The sequence below is a fragment of the Equus asinus genome, chromosome 10 (assembly GCF_041296235.1).
Source record: "Equus asinus isolate D_3611 breed Donkey chromosome 10, EquAss-T2T_v2, whole genome shotgun sequence".
NCBI lineage: Eukaryota > Metazoa > Chordata > Mammalia > Perissodactyla > Equidae > Equus > Equus asinus.
In genome coordinates this window covers 24,519,556-24,544,543 of record NC_091799.1, presented here as the reverse complement: position 1 = coordinate 24,544,543, position 24,988 = coordinate 24,519,556, and the positions used below count along the sequence as shown (strand labels likewise).

At 42.0% G+C, this 24,988-nt stretch overlaps 1 protein-coding gene across 1 annotated transcript in view; it reads right to left on the bottom strand.

The window, feature by feature from the left end:
• Positions 1-24,988, bottom strand: part of LOC106824223 (complement C5) — an 84,473-nt gene that overhangs the window by 12,314 nt on the left and 47,171 nt on the right. The window contains exons 22-34 of the mRNA XM_014830413.3: positions 22,859-22,919; positions 20,830-20,919; positions 19,606-19,818; positions 19,069-19,144; positions 16,091-16,250; positions 14,790-14,885; positions 13,257-13,428; positions 10,772-10,977; positions 9,229-9,381; positions 6,460-6,522; positions 5,358-5,439; positions 4,267-4,324; positions 47-149 (exon numbers count right to left, since the gene is read on the bottom strand). Coding sequence (XP_014685899.1) covers positions 47-149; positions 4,267-4,324; positions 5,358-5,439; positions 6,460-6,522; positions 9,229-9,381; positions 10,772-10,977; positions 13,257-13,428; positions 14,790-14,885; positions 16,091-16,250; positions 19,069-19,144; positions 19,606-19,818; positions 20,830-20,919; positions 22,859-22,919 — 1,533 coding nt within the window. The remainder of the gene's footprint in view (positions 1-46; positions 150-4,266; positions 4,325-5,357; positions 5,440-6,459; positions 6,523-9,228; positions 9,382-10,771; positions 10,978-13,256; positions 13,429-14,789; positions 14,886-16,090; positions 16,251-19,068; positions 19,145-19,605; positions 19,819-20,829; positions 20,920-22,858; positions 22,920-24,988) is intronic.

Below are 24,988 nucleotides of genomic sequence, written 5' to 3'. Positions count from 1 at the left end.
AAAGAAAACCCAGCATCCATAGCAATATTTAAAAGAAAACATTTACAGCTCTTAAGTCTTCTGGGTTTGCACCGATGCCAGTGGGCAAAGAGATGTCCATTACTGCATGAGAGGACCCGGAAGATGACTCTTCTTTGTCCGGCTTGTAGCTAAAAAAAGAGATTAGGGAATGGAATAAATAAACGGATAAGATTCTTTAAGAAAAGGCCCTATTCCTTAGTAGGCTTTAATTTTTGAATTTGGGTCTCCACTTATTTGCCTCTCTACATATGCGTTGCAGTCTCCGAATTTTAGAGTTGCAGTCTCTGAATTTTAGAGTTGCAAGTGAACTTTGAGTCATTACTCTAGCTCTTTACTCGCTTGACCAGTAATCTCAATGGACCACCATTCTGGAGATGGAGGAGATCATGGAAGTCATTCAGTCCAAGCTCTTAACTAACTAGTTGAGGAAACTGAGGATGAGAGTAAGGCACTTGTTCAAGGTCACATGACCAGTTCACCTCAAAGCTGCACAAGTCTCTTGATTCTCATTCTAGTTCTTTTCCTCATGGAACATATGCAAAGAAGAATTAGTTGTAGATTGGGAAGAGGCTCAATAAGCATATTCAGGAAAAGGCTGGGAGGAAATACACTCAATGCTAGCAGTTACCTTCTCTGGATGGTGAGATTTTAAGTGTTTATCGCTTTTCTTTTCCATGCTTTTCTCTACTTTCTAAAATTTCCACAGGAGATACTCTATTTTTAAAAAATGTTTCAAGGACTATCCTTTGTCTAGGGATTGTGGCTTGTAGGGAAGCTAAGGAGAAGGGCAAAAGGGGTAAAATGGGAGATTTGCTTCCGTTTTCTGGAAAGAGAGAAAAGAACACTGAAATGGGGAATCAGGAAAGGTGGGTTTTATCCCAGTTCTGCTGAAGGATTTCCGCAAATCATCTTCCTTTCCTAGAGCTCATTTTCTTATTTGGAAAATTAACTTTGAAGAAGTACAAACTAATGTTTTAAATTGATTATAATTCCAAGGCTTTGTTTTGAGTGACAGAGGCTTGGTGTGATCATTAAGCAGAATTAGAAGATTTCAAAGAGGAGCGAGTTGGTGGGTCAGGGACTGGGGGCTGGGGCAGGGTCAGTGTGGTTCTGCAAAGGCTGAGTTTCAGGTTCCAGCTTTACGTCAAGATGCTTGAGAGGCAGCTGGACATTTGAGAGTGGAGCTTGGGAGAACAGTCACGATTGAAGCATGAAACTGAGAAAGCAGCTTCATGGGGGGAAGATGAATCGATCTCACCTAAAGGAATGAGTATTAGTGAAATGGGAGGTATTATGAGAGTTAGCGAGGTGGCAGGGGATCTCTTTTCCCCAATCACACCTTATAGGGCATTGATAAAGCAGACCCTATTAGAAGTTTTAGATGCAATATTTACCATAATAATTTAAAATATTACAAAATTTCTGGCTTGTAAAAATCTAACCCCATTCTTCACCAAATTAGCAATTTAGGACAAAACAGAAGGCAACTGGGAACTGTAATGACATCTGGACATCTCCCTAACTGGGTGGGTGAGTGTCACCAGAAGCAGAGAACGCTCGCTCACAGATGCAAATGCTCTGTCAACAGGATGGAGGAGGGCCTCCCGAGTGGAGAGTGTCTGTGAAAAGTTGCTGGAGCCTTGATGACTGGTTGCCATGGCGACTGTTTCAACCATGGAACAGAAACCTTCCTTTCAAGAAGCCCTTTGCCTGCTGCCAAAGACAGCAATCTTTCCCAAAGGCATTTTGTTCCGAGAGGAGGAGAGAAAATGAAATCCCTTTTTTCTTTTCTTATGAATACAACAGAGAGGTTGTAAAAAGCTAAGTACACGAAAGAGACCCCCTGAACAGAGAAACTGTGTGCTGGCATTTTTTTAAAATCAGGAGAGAGAATATTTGAAGGGAAGAATTTCTCACATGAATAAGTACTACACGGTAACTTTTGGAATTTATCCAACCCAAATTCAGCAGCGCAGAGCCAAAAGCATACTCCACCTGGCTTTTTTGAACATTCTGTCCCCAATTTGTAAAAACCAAAGGATAGAATGAATATTCGATATCGCATCTCTATTTGCTTTCTTTTTATATTAACAATGTGGAATTAGGCCTCCTGTCAATGAATTCAAAAGAACGAGTCTTTGGTGAGAGCCTTTTTAGGTAGAGCAGGGCTGTGGAACGTTAGAACTGAAAGAAGTTTTGAGGTCAGATGGGCCAATATCCTTGCCTCACAGAAGAGGCCGGGAGAAGTAAGCTGATTGCTGAAGGTCCCTTGAGTACCTCATGGTCGGGGCTGCCTCACAGGCGTCCCAATCCACTTCCCAAGAGCCCTTCTTGTGTCCACGCTAGGTGCCTCGCTGTAGGGTCCTGTGCATTCATTCTAGCTCCCCCTAGAACAAGTCTGCTCATCCCACCCTGTGACAAGTGCCATGGATTTAAAGACAACTGTGGTCACGCCTCCTCCCCCAGAAGAGAGGAAACCAAGAGTAGGAATGGCACTTAGGAGGAAGGAGGCTGCCTGGGAAAGAGTGGTCTCAATGGGAAGACGGTAGGGAAGGAGGACGGGTGTTTGAGGGGGAACAGAGAGGAGAGACTGGCCAGGGAAGGAAGGAGGGGTTGTGAGCGGGCTGCCTGGTGAAGGAATCCTAAGAAGAGAGTGACTGGGCTGGGGACCACAAACAAGGCTGGGAAAAGACTGGGAAGGAGGAGGTGAGAGAGAGCGTGTTGTTCCTCGAGGTCAGCGGTCTGGGATCACACTGACTGAAGGTGGTGGTTTAGACACTGGATTGGCTTTCAGGGTCTGGTTTGAGGCCCTGCCTCTGCCTCTGCCTCTAACTCTGAGAACGTGGCAGGTTACTTCACCTCTTCGGGGTCTCGAAAATCAGAGGAGGACTATATCATCCCTAAAATCCTTTTCAGCTCTAACCTATGACACAGTCTATGGAATTTCTAATTTATCCATATGGAGGGCTTTGACATCATGTGTGATTATAGGTAAAAACAGCAAAATATCAGCCATAGAAATCGCTATTATTGAGAATGGAAGAGTTCAGGAAACAACACAGCAGGAGGTACTGAGGTCTGATGGAAAGAAGAGGAAAGAAGCCTGTGTTTTAGTTCTGGCTCTGCCACTGACTGATGGCTCTGTGTGATAGCTAAGGTATATACATGTACTTGTAAAAACCTACACTTTCATAAACATTTTAGGATGGTGCCTGTGGTAAGCAGAATAATGACCCCCAAAGACGTCCATGTCCTGATCCTCTGAACCTGTGAATATGTTACCTCAGGAGGCAAAAGGGATTTGCAGATGAAATTCAGTTAACAATCGTGAGATAGGAGATTATCTTGGATTATCTGGGTGGGCCCAATGTAACCAGAAGGGTCTTTATAAGGGAAAGAAGCAGGAAAGTCAGAGAAGGAGATGCGATGTCTGCATCAGGGGTCAGAGTCAGAGAGACATTGGAAGATGCTGTGCTGCTGGCTTCAAAGACGGAAGAAGGGGCCATAAACCAAAGAATACAGGCGGCCTCTAGAACCCGGAAAAGGCAAGGAGGTGAATTCTCCCCTGGAGCCTCTGGTAGGAATGCTGCCCCGACAACACCTTGATTTTAGGACTCCTGACCTCCAGAATCGTAAGATAACAAATTTGTGTTGTTGTAAGCCGTTAAGTTTGTGGTAAACTGTTACCCAGCTGCAGTAGGAAATGAATACAGTGGCCACTCTAAGCCTCTGGAGTTAGTGTGCAGAGGGTTCGGCATCAGTCATCCACAATCCTGGTCACAATTAGAATGACCTCTGGGGGTGAGGGCAGCCTTTTGGGTAGTCCTAAGAGCTCTCCAGCTGACCTTCCTGTGCAGCCTGAGTTGAAGACCACTAACTGATTTTACCGGGCAAATGTGACTTTTCTAAGTCAGAGAGTAGAAGCTGCTGATGAGAGAATCTTTTTCTTTTCCTAATACTTATATCACATCTCTACCTTTCTGAAAGACAGAAAAAAATAATATTATAGTGTTTGAAATTAGAAGGTGACCAAAAACGGGAGGTAAAATGTGTACATGAGCAAAAGCAAAGCTGTTCTGTCTCGTAAGTAGCTATTTAGGAATACCCATTATGTTCTGCATTTTAGAAAGTGGACAATTTTGCAACTTCTGGCTATGTTGAAACTCCAGAAAGATGTGGAGAAATAATACTGTGGCAAAAGCGAGACCTTGAAGTGCATACTCCCCTTGGTGGAGACGGGCTCACCTGGCGCAGGCTACTATGCGCATGTATTCTGAGTCGCCGTGGGCTCTGTAGCTGGATGCTGGCACATACAACAAACAGACAAGCAAACAAATCAACAAAAAGGAGAGTAAACCATTGTTAGCTATTTTGGAAACTGTCAGAACAGAATCATTAATGAGCAGGCTTCTAAACACACTTAAAAATTATTTGTGATTTGGAAGTTGGCTCTTTTGGTGATTTTAATGGCAATTCATGGCTACTGACAATACCAAGAAGTCTTAAATAATTAGAGCAGTTTTCTGCATGCAAAGAACTTGTAATTTAAAGAAAGCGTCCTTTAAGATAAATGCTGTTGGTAACGTATTTGGGGAGGTTGCAGGAGGATGAGCAGATGCCTAGATTTGCTGTAGTTGGAAAGTTTCCTGTAGGAACAGGCCTCTGAGCCACAAACGGAAGCTGTCAGGGCAGAGGAGCAGCACGCACCCTGACCCCAAGGCCACGGTTACAGGAGGACTGGAGTGTGCAAGTGGACTTGCTTTTGGACTGGGAGGGGAGAACCACCCCCCCAGAAGAGGGAATGTGAAGGCCACAGGTAGAAAAAAAAGGCACCTTAATAAAAGACCATAAATACTGGAGAGACCAAGTTGAAGATGGAGGCAGAGAAATGTGCGTGGGTCAGACTCCCTGGAATACAGAAAAGGTAAGGGATGGAAACCCAACAGGGCAATAAGAGAAATGCAGGGTCCTAGAATGACCTAGAACCTAGAAAGGTCCTAGAACGCTGACCCAAAAGCAGCAGAAATTCAAGGTTCTGAAATTAGACCTTTCTGTGGCTTTGCAATTAGTTACATTCTTAAAAAGCAACGTAGTCAAAGCAATTTCTTGATCAATAGTGCATACCTTTAGCTTAAAGTTATTTAATATCAACTTCTAAATTTATTAAAGTTACCTCATTATAATAAATGACAGTAATGTTTACTTGGATGTCAACCTGCTAAAGAAATTGATTAAGAAATTTTGTTTTTTGAGCAAGCATCTTTTTCCCAATTAAGGAAGCTCTCTGACGTACTTTATGCTTTGCCAAAATTCTAGTGTAAATCATGCTGCTTTACCTTCAATGTCCTGTGTTTCAATTTTCAAGTGAAAGCTGCAAATTTCCTCAGAGGTACTGGTTTTGTGAACTACCGTTCTCACCTATGTTGGGACAAGCAAACAAGAAGATTGTATTTAAAACGGGAAAGTGGAAAAGCTATTATGGCACTTCTACTGCTGCAAATGGGCTGCTTAAAGTATCATTTTCATAATCCAGTGCAAATGGTGAAAATTAAAGACCCATTTTCCCAGCAACTGGACTTTCAGCAAACCACAATTTCAAAAATAGCTGAGAAGCCCAAAGTAAGCAAAAAACACCCTCCGGCCAGGCAGAACCGTGGTCCAAATTCCATGTAGTCAAATCTGAGCATCTCACTCTACACGAAAGGACTCTGGTCCTTGAGCCTGTACACTCTAATTTTACATACAACACTGCAGGTAAGTGTGGTTTTCACCTAACCCACATACCACCATGGTAAACAAATCATGGTGTGTGTGGATGGGCAAAGGTGCTGCCAGGAGTAGGTATATTGAGAGAAACTAGAAATGACAGAACAGTCTTTGAAGGCGTATACATGCTAAAGCTAACAGCATAATTAAAATAATCAATAGAATGTTAATTTATGCTTGGAATATGTAGTTTAAGACTGTGTGGACACACATAAACAGACCAGAAAAAGCTTGCAACTGCCAAATGGCTAAAACAAAAGAAATGTAAGCCCTTACATGAATATGTCAATCCTCAATGATACTGGATAAATGAGATGTGACTGTTACAAAGCATGGAAAACATGTGTACGCGTGTATGTTTGTATACAAATACATATTATATACATATACATGTATAACCATAAAAATTACGTATATATGTATATATTTATAATTTCCACAGATACACAGACCTTGTACATACAAAGATTAGCAGCCATTTTCAAAAATAAATTGTGAGGACAGCTACCAAGATAACTAAAAAGAATTAGATACACGAATTCTACCTTAGTCATGATTACCCAAGCCCAGATTTCTGTAACTTTGTGGCAAAGTCTCTAACTTTCTTTTGTGTTACTTAGTTCAGGCAGACACGCAGCGCCCAATGCAGTCGGCTCTCCATGAAACACTTACATGCACTGTGGCCAGGCCACTGCTGTATCCAGTACTGACGACCAGGTCATCATTGAGAGGCACCTGGAAAGGCAGATGGAGACACCATGCTTTCTTTAACATTTAATATGGAGGGAGGAGAGAGCAATGAAAAGGGTGGGCTGACACCTGCCGGCTCGCTCTCAGAGCTTTTGTGAGATTCAGTGGATAAAGCATCGAAGAGCCTATGCACAGAGTAGGCGCTGAAAAATGCTGGCATTTCCCCTTTCCCTTCTACATGTGAAAAAGATAGCTGAGCTCTCCTGAGTAAGCCAGCAAAACCAACATGTCAGGGGGCACTTTTGATTACATTTTCATTTTTATATGGTTATGGTAAAACTGGATCTTCACCTCCTTTTGCCAACTGAATAAATTCCTTTCAGTGCCTAACTCGGGTATCAGCATCCCATGTGCCAAAGGAGACTGTTTTCATTAGCACCAAGAACGGGGAACCTCAACGTAACTCCGAAGTGAGTGCAATCTATCTTTGCCCCTCCAACCTTGCCCGTTGCACCCCTCTCCCACCTCCTGATGGCTTGTCTTAACTCCACTTCCCACTGGTCTCTGCTTATCGAAACCCCACCTAAGCCTGCGCAACCGTTAGGTGCTGCTACTCTTCTACTTAGTCTGTAAGGAGGGGAGTGAAGACATGAACTCAGTTAAGCAATTCTCCCTCCTGAAGAAACTCATCATACAAATGCTCCCTAATTTGTCGAAGGCATGGGAGAGAGCATTTTGAGCCTAAAATGATCAAAATGAGGCCTAAAGAGCCAGTTCTTTGCTCCCTCCAAGGCTGCAGCCTGCTGTTGCCTTTACTTAGCATGCTAGTGCCAAAGTGTGTGCAAAAGTTTGTCAGCACTTCCTCCAAACTTTAGTAAATGTAGGTAGATAAGTCCACTTTCTTGTTCTCCCTGATGGAATACAGCAGGATTTGCTGGAAGCCAGTGCATCAAGATGCTGCATGAGGAATGGGTTCCATGGACAAATAAGTGGCAGATAAGTTTGGGAAATGTTGTACACTGTGTGGGGCCCATTGCCCAGTCTTCCGCGAGTCATCACACTTAATCACACCCATAGTAAATTCAGGGGTATCCTGGAGGAAAGAACGTGTTTAACGTCATTTTAACTAGAGTTTCCCACACTTGCTTGACCACCAAACGTTTTTGCATGGAACACATTTTAGGAAATGCTGGAGGAAGAATTCCAAACTGGATCAAAACAGCCCAGGTTTCACACGAAGGCCGCATCGTGGGCTGAGGTTTAAATTATTTCAAGACGAGAAGGGGCCCCTTACAGCATTACCCCTGTAGAGAAGAGTAACTCCAGCTGTCTCAAATGGGCCTACCATGCTCTTCAGGCTGAGAGCTCCTCGTTGCAGCTTAGACTGCTGGCTCAGTATGTGAATCTCTGGGGAATTCTAAATGCTCCTAGGGAAAGGCTCCCATTACCAAAAGGGGCCCAAACCACAAAGACCTGAGGAGGCCCAGGCACAAAGCAAGTATGGATGTGAACACACATATATCTGTCATGTGGCGGGTGGGGATTGCAGCAAATTGAAGAGTGCACGCCTCTGCCGGCGCCCGGTTGCCAGATCTCTCACTTTTTCAAGAGATTTTGAAATTCAGGTCTTTGTTTGAAATCTCTGAATTTTTAAATGTTGGAATATATCCATGTCTATATCCATATTCATATGTATCTATTTTTTTTTTTACTATGGGCTGCTAGTTTGCAATTTTTGTATTAAATATTATTTCTCCTGCCTATGTACTTTGACACTGAGAAAAATTCCCAGTTATTTGTATATTTAAATATACCTTAAAATAATCTACAACATGGTAATTAGGAACATATGTATTAGTAGCTGTGTACTGGCAACTACTATTATTGATATAGAACCTAGTTTTTCCAATGTGTCCTTTTCTTTGGGAAATTCTCATAGGCCATCAGAGTTTTCATTTTTTTTTTAAAGATTTTTTATTTTTCTTTCTTCTCCCCAAATCCCCCCAGTACATAGTTGTATGTTTTTTAGGTGTGAGTGCTTCTAGCTGTGGCATGTGGGATGCCGCCTCAGCATGGCCCGATGAGTGGTGCCACGTCAGCACTCAGGATCTGAACCAGCGATACCCTGGGCTGCTGCAGCAGAGCACGAGAACTTAGCCTCTCAGCCACGGGGCTGGCCCCACAGTTTTCATTTTTAAGAATCCAGTAACAGCAAAGGACATGGAACAAGTTGCTGAGGGACCTAAAGGCGAATTCCAATTTGGCCCCAGTCTGGACGTGCAACAGGCCAGGTGAGACCACCGGGAGACTCCCAAATGTGTCTTCTCTCTTATTCTACACCTGTGCCTTTCTGTGTGCATTCTCCACGTCTGGAATGTTCCTCCCTTTTCTTCACCTGTCTAACTCATTCTGATTCTTCCAGATTTAACCCTCCCATCTAGATGCGTTTGACAAACTCCTTTCATCTCTCAGCCTGGCTCAGGAGGCCCCCTCTGTCCTCCCATTTCCCTATCAAGCTTCTCCTTTTTCATTGTCTGTTTAAATGCCTGTTTCCTCCAGTACACAGGTTCTTCAGGCTTTCCTTTTTCAATGCCCAGTGCCCGAGACATAGCGGGCACCCCAGCTTAGGACACAGCAGGTACTCATTCTATGTTGAAGCAGTGGATAGGTACATCTGTAAAATAAGGGTGGAACAGATGATTTCAAAGCTCCCATCCAATTATAAAATATTATGAAAAGTCCTTCATTTACCTCTAGTGGCCTCCCAATAAAATTCTTCTCTGTCATCCTATAATGGTAAAAGTCACCTTTACGCTTGTAAGAAACATTGATATTCATATTCAAGCGGAGTCGTTTAATCAGGAGTGAGTATTCTGTCAGGCCCTCGATGGCATTAATTGTATCCTGTTGACAATCAGCAAGGCACAAAAGTAAGTTTAGCTTATTTATATACTCTCTGTTTACAAATACCCTTGCTTATGAGAGGGTGGAGCAGCCACCTTCCAGATGGCATTTGGAGATGAAACTACAGCTGGCCGAGTGAAACTAGTTAAGGACCCATGTCTGGAGGTGGAAGGAAGATCTCTCCTTCCCCAGTAAGGATGCTGCTGTTAGCCAGGATGGGAAGAAAATGTGGTCTCAGGTCTAATTTCTCCACATATCCTGAGCGTGTGACCTCAGGCAAGTCACTCTTTGCAGAATGCCTCCAACTCCTTGCATGACTCTCTCCTTCTCTTCCTCAAGGTCTCAGCTTAAATCTCCACAGTAAGGCCACGAATAAGTTCCCCCTTCCCATTATCCTGTTTTAATATCCTCCTTCAGCCCTTTAGAACATTCATCTCAATTTGGAATACTTTTATGTATAGTTCCTCATTGGCCTCCCCCACTGTAATGTAAGCTTCACGGGGGCAAGTCGCAGATCTTTCTTGGCACCCATTAGATTTAGTAGGTACACACACGGTAGCTATTCAACAAGTATTTGGTGAAGGGATAAATGGATGGACTTTGTTTTCTCTGGACCTCATCTTTCTCATCTATAAAATTAGGAAATGTGACTAGATCAGAGATCAAATATGTGGCTGCCCGCTCTGCCCATGTCCACAGTGGCCAGTGCGGATTAACAGGGCACTCTTTCCTCCCAGGCCCACAGTGGTACCCACGATGAAACTCATTCGCCTCCCCACATTAGATGAACACTCAAGTAACCCTGAAGGACCCCTCCAGCTCTACATTTTATATACATATTCACACACTCTGTCATTGTCCAAACATCCAGGGAACAGAGAAGATGAGTACCATTTGAGATAAACTTGAATATAGATGTATATTATGCAACTACATAATAGTTATAACGTAAAATGCACAAACTCAAATGAGTTTACATTGGTCAGTAGATAGATAAACATATTAACAATTGGTATGTCTCTCTCTTTTTATTTATTTTTGTCCACATGGTGGCCACTGTTTACTACATAGGAGGTGAAATAATTGCTGATCACCTTACTAGCCCTTCATGGTCATTAGGAATCATAAAGGAAGTACCGCGCTTCGGTCAGGAGACGCAAGTTTTCATTTTGGCCCTGCCACTAACTCCCTGAATGACCCTCCTGGGCTGACTTCCTCCTCTCTATGAGAAGGATTTCAGTGCGGACAGCCTCTAAGAGTCCTTTGATTCTAGTCATTTATTCATATCTGTGCTTTGCTCGTTTGGCGGGCAAAAGCATGGAGGCCAGAATGAGTGTTGACTGTGTGGTGCGGGAGGCCGTGAACATGTCTCAAGACAAAGAAACGTTACCTGGGTGGAATAAAAGCCGCCTCCATACCTCTGCTCTTCAGACAGCCATTTGACGATTGGATTAACATAACGCATGTCGCTCAAGCTCAGACTGGTGAGTAAAGCATAGGCCGTGGTTTCTACCATACGTGCCGTCCCGGTGTTAGGTGCAGGGCTGTCTTGCTGATGCAGACCATCTTTCCAAAAACGATACATGGGTGGATTACCTGAAGATGGAGAAGTTACATTGATTAATATGATTGAAAAGGTGAGTTTGACATAACAATTCTAGCATGTTGCTAGAAGTTTCTTCCGGTAGTGGTCTTCTGGCTTCTAGAAGTTTCTCACTCTTTTGTAAGAAGAACTTCCTCAAGGTGACCAATAGAAAACAAGATCCCTTCATACGGTGCTATTTGACTTTATTGAGAAAGGTCAACATGGAAAGTCCACATGTATTAGGGAGAAGCATTATAGCAGAGTAGAAAGTGCAATGAGCTGGGAATTACTGTACCCAGGTTCTTGTTTCTACTCTGCTACTGACCGACCATGTCAGCTTGGACAAGTTCTTTTAGTTCTGTGGGATTCAGTTTCCTAAGACCTAAAGTGTAGACAATACTTTCTTTCCTGCAGTGAAACTCAAGCGAGATACAAAATGTAAACGTTTTTATAAACCAGAAACCGCCATACGCATATAAAGGGTTATTATTATTACTGACACTACAAGATAAATTGGAGAGCTTTTCCCCCTGACAGAATTATGAGAAATTATGAGATCATCACATCCAAAGACTTAGTTCAGTCTTATTATCTCCTCCCATTTAAAGCACTAAAGACAATTTCATAGATGCAGCAGTTTTCATAAATTAGGTTCTAAGTTATTTGTTTGTTATCACTCTAGTAATTTAAACCTATCACCTCAAATCCTTTTTTGAACAAATTATTTTTTTAAAAAAAGTAAAGCATATTTGGAGATCATTTTTGGAGATTAGTCAAAATTTTGATGTGTCTGTTTACAATTCATAATTACATTATTTCCATGACCTTGGACAAGATATTTTCTATCACTCACAGAGACTCAGATTTGCTGTATTTAGAATGAAAGGTTAGTTTTTAAAGATCCTTCCGGCTCAAACATTACTTGAATTATTGAGTTCTCTTTAGTTCTTAAATTCTATGATTTCATGATTTACATCTTATCATACCCGAGACATTTTTTTTGTGTTGGAACAGGTATTGTACAAACGGTTTTGAAATATATGTAAAGATTCAGTAATTTTTAAATGCTGACAGAAGTCAAATTTTGCAGATGGTGATAAATTTAATACTTATTAAACTTTTAGAAAGCCTCTGCCAGTAGAGGGTTCCCATGGGCCCCACCATGCCTGTGCTGGTGTAGGCACAGTGGCTGATGACCACTGCTACTCTCTTTCTATTTCTTTACCCTCGATCCATAGGAAGCGGTATGTTTATTCTTCAAAATGAAATACATGCCTGTGCAGCCAACCTGGTACGACACAAGCCGGGTCATGCACTCCTCTGCTCAGAAGACTCCAATGCCTTCCCTTCTCTCTTGAAGGAGAAGTTAAAGTTCTAGGGCTCCCCTGGCCCCCACAGCTCCTTGACATGAAGGAGACACAGCACCTCTTGCTCCAGGTGGAAGCAGACCCACACCAGGATGCGTGTCTTGCGGAGTGGAGTAGGGGCTGGATTTCAGCCTTAATTTACTAGCTTGCTTGAGTGGCTTGGACATTGCACAACTGTATTCAGGAGTCCTGAAGAGCTCCTGTAATGACCTCCAAGGCCCTACATGACACCCCCTCACCCTTTCCTTCCCTGACCTCACTTCCTACCCCTCATCTCATCCTCTCCAATTACAATGACCTCCTTGCCATTCTTGAGACAGGCACGCTCCAGCCTCAGGGCATTTGCACGTACTATTTCTCCTCTAGGAACACCCTTCTGGATAGCCACCAGCTTGCTTCCTCACGTCCGTCAGGTCTCGACTCAAACACCGTCTTCTCAGTGAGGCTTAAGCCTGACCACCCTGTCTAAAATTGCATCCCACCACCTCACCTTGTCTCCCTTCCCTGCTTTATTTTTCTTTATATCGGCTATCACCAACCTCTTCACTATATGCAATGTGTTTTACTTATTTATTATGCTTGTTTCTCCCTAACTAGAATGTAAGTTTCATGAGGACCTGCATTTTTTTTTCTTTTTCTTTTTTTTTGGTCTGTGGCTTTATCCCCAGAGCCTAGATCAGTGTCTGGCACATAGGAGGATTAATTGATACATATTTGTTGAATGAAGGAATGAATAAATATGTGCTGAATGAACGAATAAATGAATGAATAATAGCGCTTGTTACACTATATTGTGATGGTTTGTTCCTTCAGGGCAAGGATTGTGTCTTACTCCACTTTGCATGCCACCACTCCCTTCCCAGAATTAACAGACTCTATATGCTCAGTAAACGCTTGCCGAATAAATGTACGCAACGGCATACCTTTAACGGAAGCTGCCTTCTTCAGGGCTGAGACAATTGAACGAAACCGTGGGTGACTTTTATCTCCCAGCGACAGAGCATAAGCAGCAATGGCCAGCGTAAAAGTGTTCTGGGTCGAGGCGGTATTTTCCAGCAGAAAGGTGTCAGCTTTAGTTAGAGCCGTGCTGATTTTCTGGAAACAAGAGCAGAAGATCCCTAAGTTTCTTTGTCAAGCATCAACCTTTCAACTGGTGTGAACTGCCCCTAGATGGCACAGTCCTGGGGCAGGCAAGATGAAGGGTGGAAAGGGAAATGACCTAATGGAAATGGGTGTGTCCCGCTGAAGCAAATCCTTCCAGGAGAAGGAGCAGAGCATAATCTTGGAAGGGAAAATGGGGTTGTCCAATCGGGGGAAGTTTTCCACCTCTGAGTTCTCACCTCCCCTGTGGAGGCTTTTCGCTTTCGTCCCCTGCTTCCCACATCAGACCTCGCCTCTGGGAAGGAGCAGCGTCGAGCACAGACACCGCTTACCTCCTCCCCCCTCAGCATGGCTGCAACGGATTCACGTCTTGAAAAGCAACTTTACTAAATAAAATCATAAATAGCTGGAAAAGAGCCACGCTGCCCAAGTACTTTTTGATCCTAAGGATTCCTGGGAAAATAGTCTCTATTATTTTGTCCTGAGGCGACTAAAATAGTTATTTTGGATGAGCGGTTAGGAGGGAGACCGTCACGATGCCGCCAACATCTCCGCTGGCGCCTTCTCTCCCAGCTCCATCTGCTTCTCACTCAGGTACCACTAGGTGCCAACTGGTCCTCTAGGCCCCAGAGAACTGGTCCTCATTGATTATTTTGTCTTGTTAAGTATAAATAACAATTCTTTTGAAACAAGTAAAAAAAATTATTTTGTTTTGTGGTCCAAGTCCTACATATCGCCTTGGGTTTTTCCGTCTCGGTTCTGATTGCTGGTTTGAAGGGCGTGTCTAATTCACTTCTGATTTGTAGGCAGTGGTATTTAACCTCTGCTCAGGGATCTGTCTCTTCCCAGAGCGGAGAATTACCTCTGTCAACCTTTGGAATCTTCTAGGTTGATTCCCTTAGGTGAATTCTCTCCTCTCCCCCCTCGGCTTCTAAGCAAATGAAACAAGAAAGAACCCAAAGGCAGCACACACCCCGTGATGGATCCTCAGTAGTTCCATGATGTAGAGTACGGCCCTGAAGAGTCACAGTCACATACGTGTCATAAGATTTAGCAGAGATAAGAGAAGGAAGCTGGCTTATTCTCTCAGCGCAGTCAGACTTATCTGTTCTGGTCCCAGCTCTACCATTCGGTAGCCTGTGACACTGGGCAATTAAATTCAGTTTACTTGCCAGCCTGTTTTCTCAACTGTCAATCAGTGGGTTGAACTAGATGGTCTCTGACATCTAGACGTCACAATTCTGAAATCCTTTGATTCTGGAGTAGAAGTTATTTTCAGGGTACCCCCCCATCCCCCTCCAGTATATGGTGCAGAAATAGATGATAGATATTGGAGAAAGAAAACTCTTACGTACCATCAGGGGGCATAGATCGAAAGCCTTTCTAATTCCAATCACAGTAAAGGCTGTAAGATACAGGGTGTTCTCTTGGGCTTCAGTAAGCAAGCTACCCTAGAAAGAGCAATGTTTAAAAAAGAGAGTGAAGTGGTGTCTCTAAAGTGAAATGACCTGGTTCTAATCTCTGTTTTGAGCCTAATCTCCCTCTCTCCCTTCATGCATTCCACTTGGACTGCTTGCTGTTTCTCAGTAAACTCCGGGTCTTTCTTACTCGGGTGCCTGCAAGTGCCCTTCTCTCCCCCACCTCCCCAGCCTGATGCTCCACTTCACACCTCTTCACCACATTCAAATCCTCACCTTCCTTCAAGACCCTGTTGAAATGCCACCTTCTCTATGCAGCACTGTGTGGTCTCTTCTCCCATATTTTTTCCTTGTAGGGCAATGACTTCCAATGTGATGCTTAGAAGACCTTCCATGAAGTGCCCTCTGGTTGGTTACCTCTCCAGCTCTTTTTCACGCACCCCTAGCTCTCTTGGCCCCAGTTGTTTGAAGTTACCACCCTCTCTCTCCACTTCAAAATGCCAGGCACGCTGTTTTCTCCACTTGGAATGCTCTTCCTGCCTCCCTCCCAGGAGCCTGGTCAACTCATTTTTTCCACTCCCCTAGTCTAGGTTAGATCCCCTGCTTTCAATGAAACTATATTTATCTTTTCTTAACTGTATCACACACTTGAAATGACTTCCTCAATGTCTGACTTCCCTGCTAATCTCTGTGGCCTCAGTGAAGAAACCTGTTTTGTTCACGGTTGTGTCCCCACCATGTAGCACTTAGTACACATTCAATTAATATTTATTCAATAAATGAATGAACACACACATTTATGTCTTGATTAGAGTTGCTACTATTTTATGTCACTTTCCTTACCAGTGTGTGAGCTCCGTTGTGGTAAGGATACTCTCTGGTCCCTTCTCTCCTACTCTTCCTCCCCCATTGTGCCCAAAATAAGCCCTTACATGGATTGGGTGCTCAGTGAATGGTTGTTGAATGAATGCAGATAGATGGATGGATAGGTGGATGGATGGATGGGTGGGCATCCTAAGAAAAAAATTGTTACAGTATTTTACTCTTCACCTAGCACCGAGATGATGTCAGTTGCCCTCATTTCTTGTAAGAGTCCTGATCTGCTATTGGTGCAAAAGAAGACCATTATGAGACCCACATATTTTTTCCTCTCTTTTTCATCCCTCTAAAATGGGATGAGAGCAAAGCTCAAACTTGTAAATAAAACTACTGCTAATCTGCACGTTTCGTTTCCATACCTGTAATTTTACTGGGTGATACTGGGAATTTTCCTTGAAAGATCCATTTTCTAGTTGACAATTCTCAACCAGCCACAACAAAGAATTACAAATTGAATTTTGGTCCTGATCTGCATATTTATTTACTTGTCCAAGTATTCTTAAAGCAAAAGCTGTTAACCTTTAAGACAAAAATCAAATCAATAAATATTTAGACATTGATTCCCTTTTGGCTTTCCATTTACAGTGTGTTTTAGTTCATGCAGTGTTTATCCTTTGAAAGAAAATAACATTTTAAAACATACAATTCCAAAGTAAGTTGTCACCATTTTATAAGGGAAGTAAAGATTTTAGGAAGATCTCCAAAAATCTTCAGTTAACAAATGTGAGCAGCAACATTGTTAGCCCACACACAAACTAAAAATTGATGCCTGATGATAAAAAAAATTGCTCTCTAAAATTAAAGACGATAGCAGTGAAACAAATAGTTTCGGTTGAAGGTGCTGACCCATGAACGTGAGACATGGAAGAGTAAAATCATAAAAGTCTAGATCGTAAAATTTGTACAAGTTATCTCGTCTAAATTCCTGTCTGAGGTCTGAATTCCCTTCCCCAACATCCACGGGAAAGTTTATCTTGCTTCCCCGTGAGCCATGCTGTTGACACAGAAGTCACCACCTCACGAGGAAGCTTTCACTGTCCTGATTACTGAGGCAAAAAGCAATGTCACTCTTGACTAACATCTCTCAAAGAATATCAGAAAGGGTCTAATTTATCACCCCCTCAATGCCTCTTACACCTCCATTCACTCACTCAGCTGCCTAAGGCTCACCCACGCTTGAGCTCGTCAGATGCCTTTCAGACTCAGACCAGGTGACTCCCTCCCTGACTTTAACATTTTGTTTTCATTATTCTTTTTAAAGCGAATATTTTGGGCCAGACCCGTGGCCGAGTGGTTAAGTTCGCACGCTCCGAATCGGCGGCCCAGGGTTTCACTTGTTTGAATCCTGGGCGCAGACATGGCACCGCTCGTCAGGCCACGCTGAGGCGGCATCCCACATGCCACAACTAGAGGGACCCACAGCTAAAATATACCACTATGTACTGGGGGGTTTTGGGGAGAAGAAGGAAAAATAAAATCTTTAAAATGAATAGTTTATTCTTTGTACTTTTTGTATCTTCCTTGTATTAAAAAAAATTCGAAAGTATTTAGATGCTGGCCATTTTCTTCTATGTATATATTTCTTTCAAGGAACTTATGTAGTTGGGTCTGGGACAGTACGCAAATTTCTATGTTTTTGGCTGAACAGCATCCACTAGGTCTTGCCCAGAACTCTCGAGAGGCTGTGGGTGTTTACGGAGAGGCTATCACACCTTCTCAAGGGGATTCCTGTTCTCTGGGCGCTCAGTCCCCAGCCCCTCTTATGGTGGTTTCCAGTCTGCATCAACCTCCACCCCCCACATCCTGGTTGTTATCCTCTGGTTGGTGCGCCCAGGGGTTTATGTGTCTTTTAAAAAGTGCCACCCACACATGGTTAGACCCACTTCTAAGGTACAATCTGTGACACTTGATGACTGATCGGATACAGAGCCAAAAGGAAAGGGAGGAGGCAAACTGGGTCAGCGGGGACAAAGTACAGAGCATTGCTATGCACTGATTAAGGGCACAGAGAAACAGAAGAATCAATGTGGCATGGATTGTGTTTGAAGGGCATTTGGCTCTCGGACTCCTAGAAATGTGGCTCTGGAATTTAGGATAGAGGTTAGACCTTGAGACATCCATTAGGGAATCATTTGCCTAGAAGTTATGGGAGTCATGGGCAAAGAGGAAATTGCACAAGGAGAGATTATAGAAAATAAGAGGGTCAAGGATGAAATCCTGAGGACTCTCAACAGTTAAAGGGCATAATCTAAAAGTCAATTATTCTAGATCGTAAACTCCTTAAAAGTGTTTCATATAGTAGAAGCTACAAAGCACCTGGCACACTGTGTTTTTATTAAATGTTTTTTCAAAGCATGATAGTATTTTTTGCAAATAGACTGCCATATGCACTTTTAATTAATTCAGGTTGTTTTTCCCTCAAATCATCAGAATTCTGGAGGTTATTATGCTTCACCAAATAAGTACTTATTGAACGCCTACTATGTGCCAGGTACATACCAGGCACTAGATGTACTCGGAACTGCCCACGTGGAGCTTACATTCTAGTGTCAAGACAGACAATAAGTGAGAGAAGTAAGAATGCTAGTGATAAATTCTAAAGAGAAAAGGAAAGTTGGGGAGAAGGATATGAAGTGTTGGGATGGGTTAATGGGATGCAGTTGTAGACGGAATGATTAGCAGAGGCCTCCCTGAGAAGGTGACTTTTGGTAAAGACCTGAGGGATGGAAGGGAGCCAGCCATGCTGATACCTGGGGAGGGAGCAGTTAGTGCAAAGGCCCTGAGGTGGAAACATGGCTGGCATGTTTGAGGAACAACAAGGAGGCCAGTGGGGCTTGAGTGCAATGAAAGAGAGTGGTAGGGGGTGTGGTCAGAGACTTGAGGCAGGGCCAGATCATGTAGGGCCTTGTAGGTTGCAGTAAGAAGATTGGTTTTTACCCTGGGTAAGATGGGAAGCTTCTGAATGGTTTTGAGTTGTGTGACCTAACTTATGTTTTAACAGGTTCACTCCAGCTGCTGTGTTGAGTATAGACTGAAGAGGGAAAAGGGCTGAAGGTGAAAGACCAGAGGAGGCTAGTGCAATAATCCAGGTGAGAGAGGCTTGGACCAGGATGGTGTGTTAGGATTGGCGAGAAGTAATAGGGTTCAGGATATATTTTGAAGGTGCAGCCAAAAGCATTTGCTGGATCAAATGTGGCTTGTAAGAGAAAGAGAGCAGTGAAGGATGACTAGGCTTTAGGCTGAACAACTGGACGAATGGAGTTTCCATTAAGGTTGTTATTCTTCAATTAACTAATCAACTCCAATACGAAAATGCAAGTCAAAACCTTCTACTCACCACGTGCTAGCACTTCCACCCTTCCACATGCTGTAGGAATAGTCAGCATTTCTGTAGGACATGATGCTCACCATCCCTAAGAGGAACAAGAAAAAGAACACAGTGCTTCAGTGACCTCCATTTCTACTCGAAGAGCGCTTTATTAGTCCCTGGGAATGGTAAACTTCCTTTGGAGCTGTGAGGCAAGCATATGCTCTGTGGCCAACACTGAACTTCTCAAAGGAAGTATATGAATCGCTTGAATTGGGAATTATCAAGCAGAACATTCTGAGCTCATTCAAGCAGGAAGGAAGTGCTCTGTAGAGTTTGGAATGCAGGTGTCTTGTCTCTCATCCAGGCATTTCGGTAAGTTAAGCCAAAATGCTACAGCCAATAATATTTATTTATATAGTAGGGTCTACCTCCTGATTTTTTTTTCCTGAAGTGCTCTTACAATTAAGTTTTTGTATAATTCATAACAACTTAAATAGTTTAAACTATTAGTTTAAAAATCACAAGATTTTTATGTACCATATGTGAAATGGAGGTTTTTTTTACCTTCTTTTAATTTTTTCTTTAGGTACTGTTTTTTAGTTGATGAGTCAGGAGAAAAAATGTTCCAATTATTTCCTGCTTCCAGGTAGTGAAAAACATAGAAGATTGGGACAATGCTCATCAGTTCCGCCTCGGCATTCCCCTTGGGGAGGTGGGTAAGGATATCAATGCCTTCCTGACTCAGAACTGCAGACATGACATTCCCTATAAGCAGGCCTGAAACAAACAAAGAAACGAAAGTCAAAGTAGACACAATCAACTTCTATCAACTTCCAAGTAACAGTATATTTTAAATAGAGATAAGAGTAATCATCCTTATTCTTTCCTCCTTACCTAGGCGGTTGAATTACTTCTCAGAACAGAAGAGAGGTAAAAAAAGATCTGGTTAGAAAGATGGATTTAAAAGAAATCCCAAAAGTAGGCTTAAAAATACCACTGTAATATGATGGTAAGATGGTGTAATAAAGTGGGCAGGTTGCCGCATAGAGGACGTGGCAAATTGGTTGTCATTCAATTGACAGATTCAGATATTGTAAACCCTATTAATCAATGGCTTCCACAAACCAGAGCAAAGAGGCTGAGCTGTGAATGCCCCTGAGTGCTGTGAGGGCTCCGTCCACAACTCACTGTGTGATCCTGGGCAAACCACTGTCTCATATATCCAATGACAGGGTTGCATGTGATTAAAAAGGTCCTTTCTAGTACTAATATTACGTGATTCCAAAGTTTTGTCTGAGATACAATGTAGTCAGGACATTCTATTATTTTGATGATATGTCATTGAATTGTAAAGGCTGAAGACCAGGGAAAACCAACCAAAGACACCACTTTGGAAAATATACTGGAGGGGAGAGAACCCTTCTGGGACTGGTCCTTTAGCAGAGCAGGGCTGCTCTCTTGGGGCCATTTGCAAGTCATAAAGCGTTTTCTGGAGCAGGACTGGCCACGCAGTTGCACCTCCATTTTAGAGAATTCTTTGGGTCAATGACAGCCCCCACCCTCTATCCGGGGAGAATGAATTTCCATTTAAATCAGGCTAGTGGAAGAAGATAGATGGGAGAGTGGTTGGGGATTTGAAGGTAGGCGTAGGATTAGGGTACTCCCACAGGCACATTTGTACGTGCTACTGAGCAGAGAAGAAGAGAAATAGTACAATCATGAGGATATTCGATTTTTGTTTGAAGCACAAAGTGAAATAAGAAGTAAAAATGGCATTTGTTAATCTACCTTTTATACTCACAGTCCTTTTGACTTTTGTTTTGGGGACCAAATCTAATGGTACTCTGTATGGGAACTCCTTTCGTCTGCTAACAACACCTGAAATTAAAAAAAAATTAGTAGATTTACAGAGTTCTTGAGGAGACTATTTGCAAGCTATTTATAATATACCCACTTCTAAGGAATTTTTCTTAAATATAAGACTCTTTTATAGCAATAATATTAAAATGTAAAAAGGAAGTTAAAAATAGTGGAGGATTTTTTAAAAACAATCAAACCCTAGGCTTATATGATCTCTTTAAATAAAGCATTAAATTTGACTGTAAGCTTCCTGGACATTACAAGATAGGAAATAAATAGGTTATATAAATCTTATTCACCAGTCAAAGAGAGCATACTGTTTTGTCCAAAGAGAGAAAATTGTTCTCGGAAATGAAATCTAAAAATAACTAACATATAATTCCTTAGTCAAGGAAATGTGAAGATCAGCTCCATTGGGAAGCAAGCCCTGAAATTCTTTCCACCTTCTCCTCTCAGTCTGACTTAGACACTTTTTCTCTAGGCACAATAACAGAGTTTTAGCATACCTGTATCAGAGTATTTTTCTACTGTAATCATTGGTTTATTTCATAAAAATGATACTACTTATCGTTTTACTGATAGAATACCAAGCATTCTGCTAAGCTCTTTAGATACATTGTTACATCCAATCCTCACAACAACCCTGGATGCTAGGTCTATTATTATTTTTATTTTATAGATGAGGAAACTGAGGCTTTGAAAGCAAATTGCTCAAGGTCACAGAGTGAGTACAGATGGAGCTGTGATCTGGACTCGAGAAGTTTTACTGCAGAGCCCACGGAAGTCACCACAGCTAGACTCCACTTTCCATCGTCCTGCTAAGAAAGCTCTCCGAGGGCAGGAACCATCTGTTATTGAATGCTGTCGTCCCAGCACTTAGCATAGTGTGTGGCACATGACAGATGCTAAAAAAATAGTGACATTTTGCAATTTAATGGAAAAGCCACATGGCTTTGCAGAAGACACAGGAACCTTCCTCAGGTAACTTCTTTCTTCATTAATCTTTGATAAAGACTGAGGATATAATATTAAAATAAAACTCAGAAGACATTTAAAAGGTTTGCAGCGTGGCTGAAAGAGCATGGAGTTCAGAAAGAACTTACTCTATATGTGACACTGAGTAAGATACATAATCTTTCTAGGCCTTCACTTGCTCATCAGTTAAATAGTGGTAATAATATTTTCCTCAAAGGGTTTTTGTGAGAGTAAAAATAATATAAGTAATAAGGTAATGCTAATGTCTTAATTCTTTGCTATCCCAGAGGAAGTGGTACTCTGAGTATAGTGGTCTTGATTTGTACGTAATTTTTTTTTCCTATTGCTGTATCATTGAGAGAAAAAAAATGATTCAATGCAACAATAAGGTAAATTTTAACCATTTTTTAAGAACTATGGCAGTCTGTTATTTTTGCTGAAAAGAATTGTTAACTGAGTACATTCTAAATTTCATAAGTGCACATGTATTTAGGACTCAAGTGCTCAAATGTTTGCAAACTCTAACTCTGAGAAGATTCAAAATATCTCAATTGAAGGAAAAGTGGGGAAGCAGGAACAATGAGGAGTGGGTTTGTTATAATTAACCATCATTATTGTGTTTTCAAATAATACATATTCAATAAGTATGTAAATGACTTTTTCTGAGGTATTCTTTGGACTGATGGTTCTATAAGAAAATATTATAAATTATTATTGTGAAAGATAGAAAATGACTAATATATAAGAGAAGTCATGCAGTTAGACTATTTCAATGCTTTGCATTTAAACTAACGGGATTATTTTTCTTTGTTCTAAACCCATCCGGATTATAGTACGATACATACTATCAAGAGTCGCAATGAGCTAAGAAATGTATATTTCTGATTCTAGAAAATTAACATTTTGAAAATGTTAGGTTATATATACACTTTAATTTCTTAGGCAAAAGATGACATACAAAATACAAAATCAGTTTGCCTACCGTAAATACCACTTGGATCAAGAGTAACACCAGCATAACTTTCCCTTTTAACACCTTCTGGCTAAAATAAAGGCAGAAAACATTCAATTAAGAACATAATTAAATTTATATGACCTGAATTCCTTGGATCAACTTTTCTTGACCCCCCTTTTTTTGGGAGAAGGCAAAGTATGTACAAATACTTCTATACATAAACGCAGGAATAAGATTTTCTGACTATTTGCATAAGAATCAGAGAATATACTTAGATAGAATTTATTATAAGCCAGGTAATTGGTCTAAATGCTTTGTATATATTAGCTCATTTAACCTCAAAAATACTCAAAGTAGGTGCTATTATTACTCCTATTTGACAGATGAGGAAACTGACACACAGAGAGATCAAGAAACTTATCCAGGGAGTGACATCAGCATCATGGTGGAGTGGGCAGTTCCCTTATTCTCTTCCCCCAAGACACAACCAAAAAGACATTCACTAGCCAACAGGATACCCACACAGCACAATAAGACATCTGAGAGATCCACAGAACCATACATCTGAAAGTGGGGGTACTGGCTCCCCAGGAAACAGAGGAAGGAAGTGAACAGATCTCCTCCCCCTCCCCAGCAGCAACGATCTAGGTCACAGTTCTGCACATAGTAGCCAGTGTGCAACTCTAAGAGGAGGCAGGGCAACAGGCAGGCCTGTGCATGAATGCTTTTGCTTTTGGAGTGCGTCCCAGCCCATGGGAATGCTCCACACTGAGGCAGCTCAGCCACCACATGGGCACCCCCACCAAGCCCAGCAGCCCAGATGGGCCACCAGTGAGTGCAAAGAAGGCTCACATGTGAGAGAGAGAGCACCCCTCCCTTCCCCTCTCACTGGGTTACCAGCTTGGCTGGTCAGCCAGGACAGCAGATCTGCACCAGAGCACCTGTGCCTGTGTGTGTGATCTATCAAACAGCAGAGGCCAGAGGGCAGATGAGCCCTATTGGCATGACTTCCAGTGGATGGGCACAACTTCCAGAGGACACGGTGGGTTCAGAAAACAGCTCCTGCCCCACCCAGCAGTGGTAGGTGGAATCTGCGACCAGATACTACCACTATATGCCAGCAAAGGTCCACTTCATCAAACACCATGAAGAAATACATTAATACTCCAGATCAGAAGGAAAATGACAAGTCTTCAGAAACCAATCCTGAAGTCACAGAAATTTACAATCCAAATGACACAGAATTCAAAATAGTTATCATAAAGAAACTCAATGAGTTACAAGAAAACTCAGAAAGACAGTCCAATGAACTCAGGAATAAAATTAATGAGCAGAAAGAATTCATCACAAAAGAGATTGAAACTTTAAAAAAGAAAACAAACAGAAATGCTGGAGATGAAGAACAAAATGACTGAGATAAAAAACAATTTAGAAACCTTAAAAAACAGAGCTGACACTATGGAGGACAGAATCAGTAATTTAAAGGACAGAAATACAGAAATGATTCAGATGGAGGAGGAAAGAGAGCTAAGACTTAAACAAAAAGAAGAAGAAATTCTCTGAGAAATATCTGACTCAATTAGGAAATGCAACATAAGAATTATGGGTATTCCAGAGGGAGAAGAGAGGAAGAGAGGAGCAGAGAACTTGTTCAAAGAAACAGTAGCTGAGAACATCCCAAACCTGTGGGAAGAACTGGAATTACAAGTAAATGAAGCCAATAGAACTCCTAATTACATCAATGCAAAAAGAACTTCTCCAAGGCATATATTAGGAAAACTGGCAAAAGTCAGTGACAAAGAAGAAATATTAAGGGCAGCAAAGCAGAAGAGAATAATCTACAAAGGAACCCCTATCAGGCTTTCAGCAGACTTCTTAGCAGAAACCTTACAGGCTAAGAGGGAGTGGAATGATATATTCAAAATACTGAAAGACAAAAAACTTTCAGCCAAGAATACTCTATCCAGCAAAACCATCCTTCAGATATGATGGAGAAATAAAAACCTTCCCAGATAAAAAAAGCTGAGAGTTCATCGCCACAAGAGCCCCCCTACAAGAAATGATCAAGAATGCCTTTATACTTGAAACAAACAGGAAAAGGTTTACAAAGCCTTGAACAAGGAGATAAATAGACAAAAATCAGAAGATTGCAGCTCT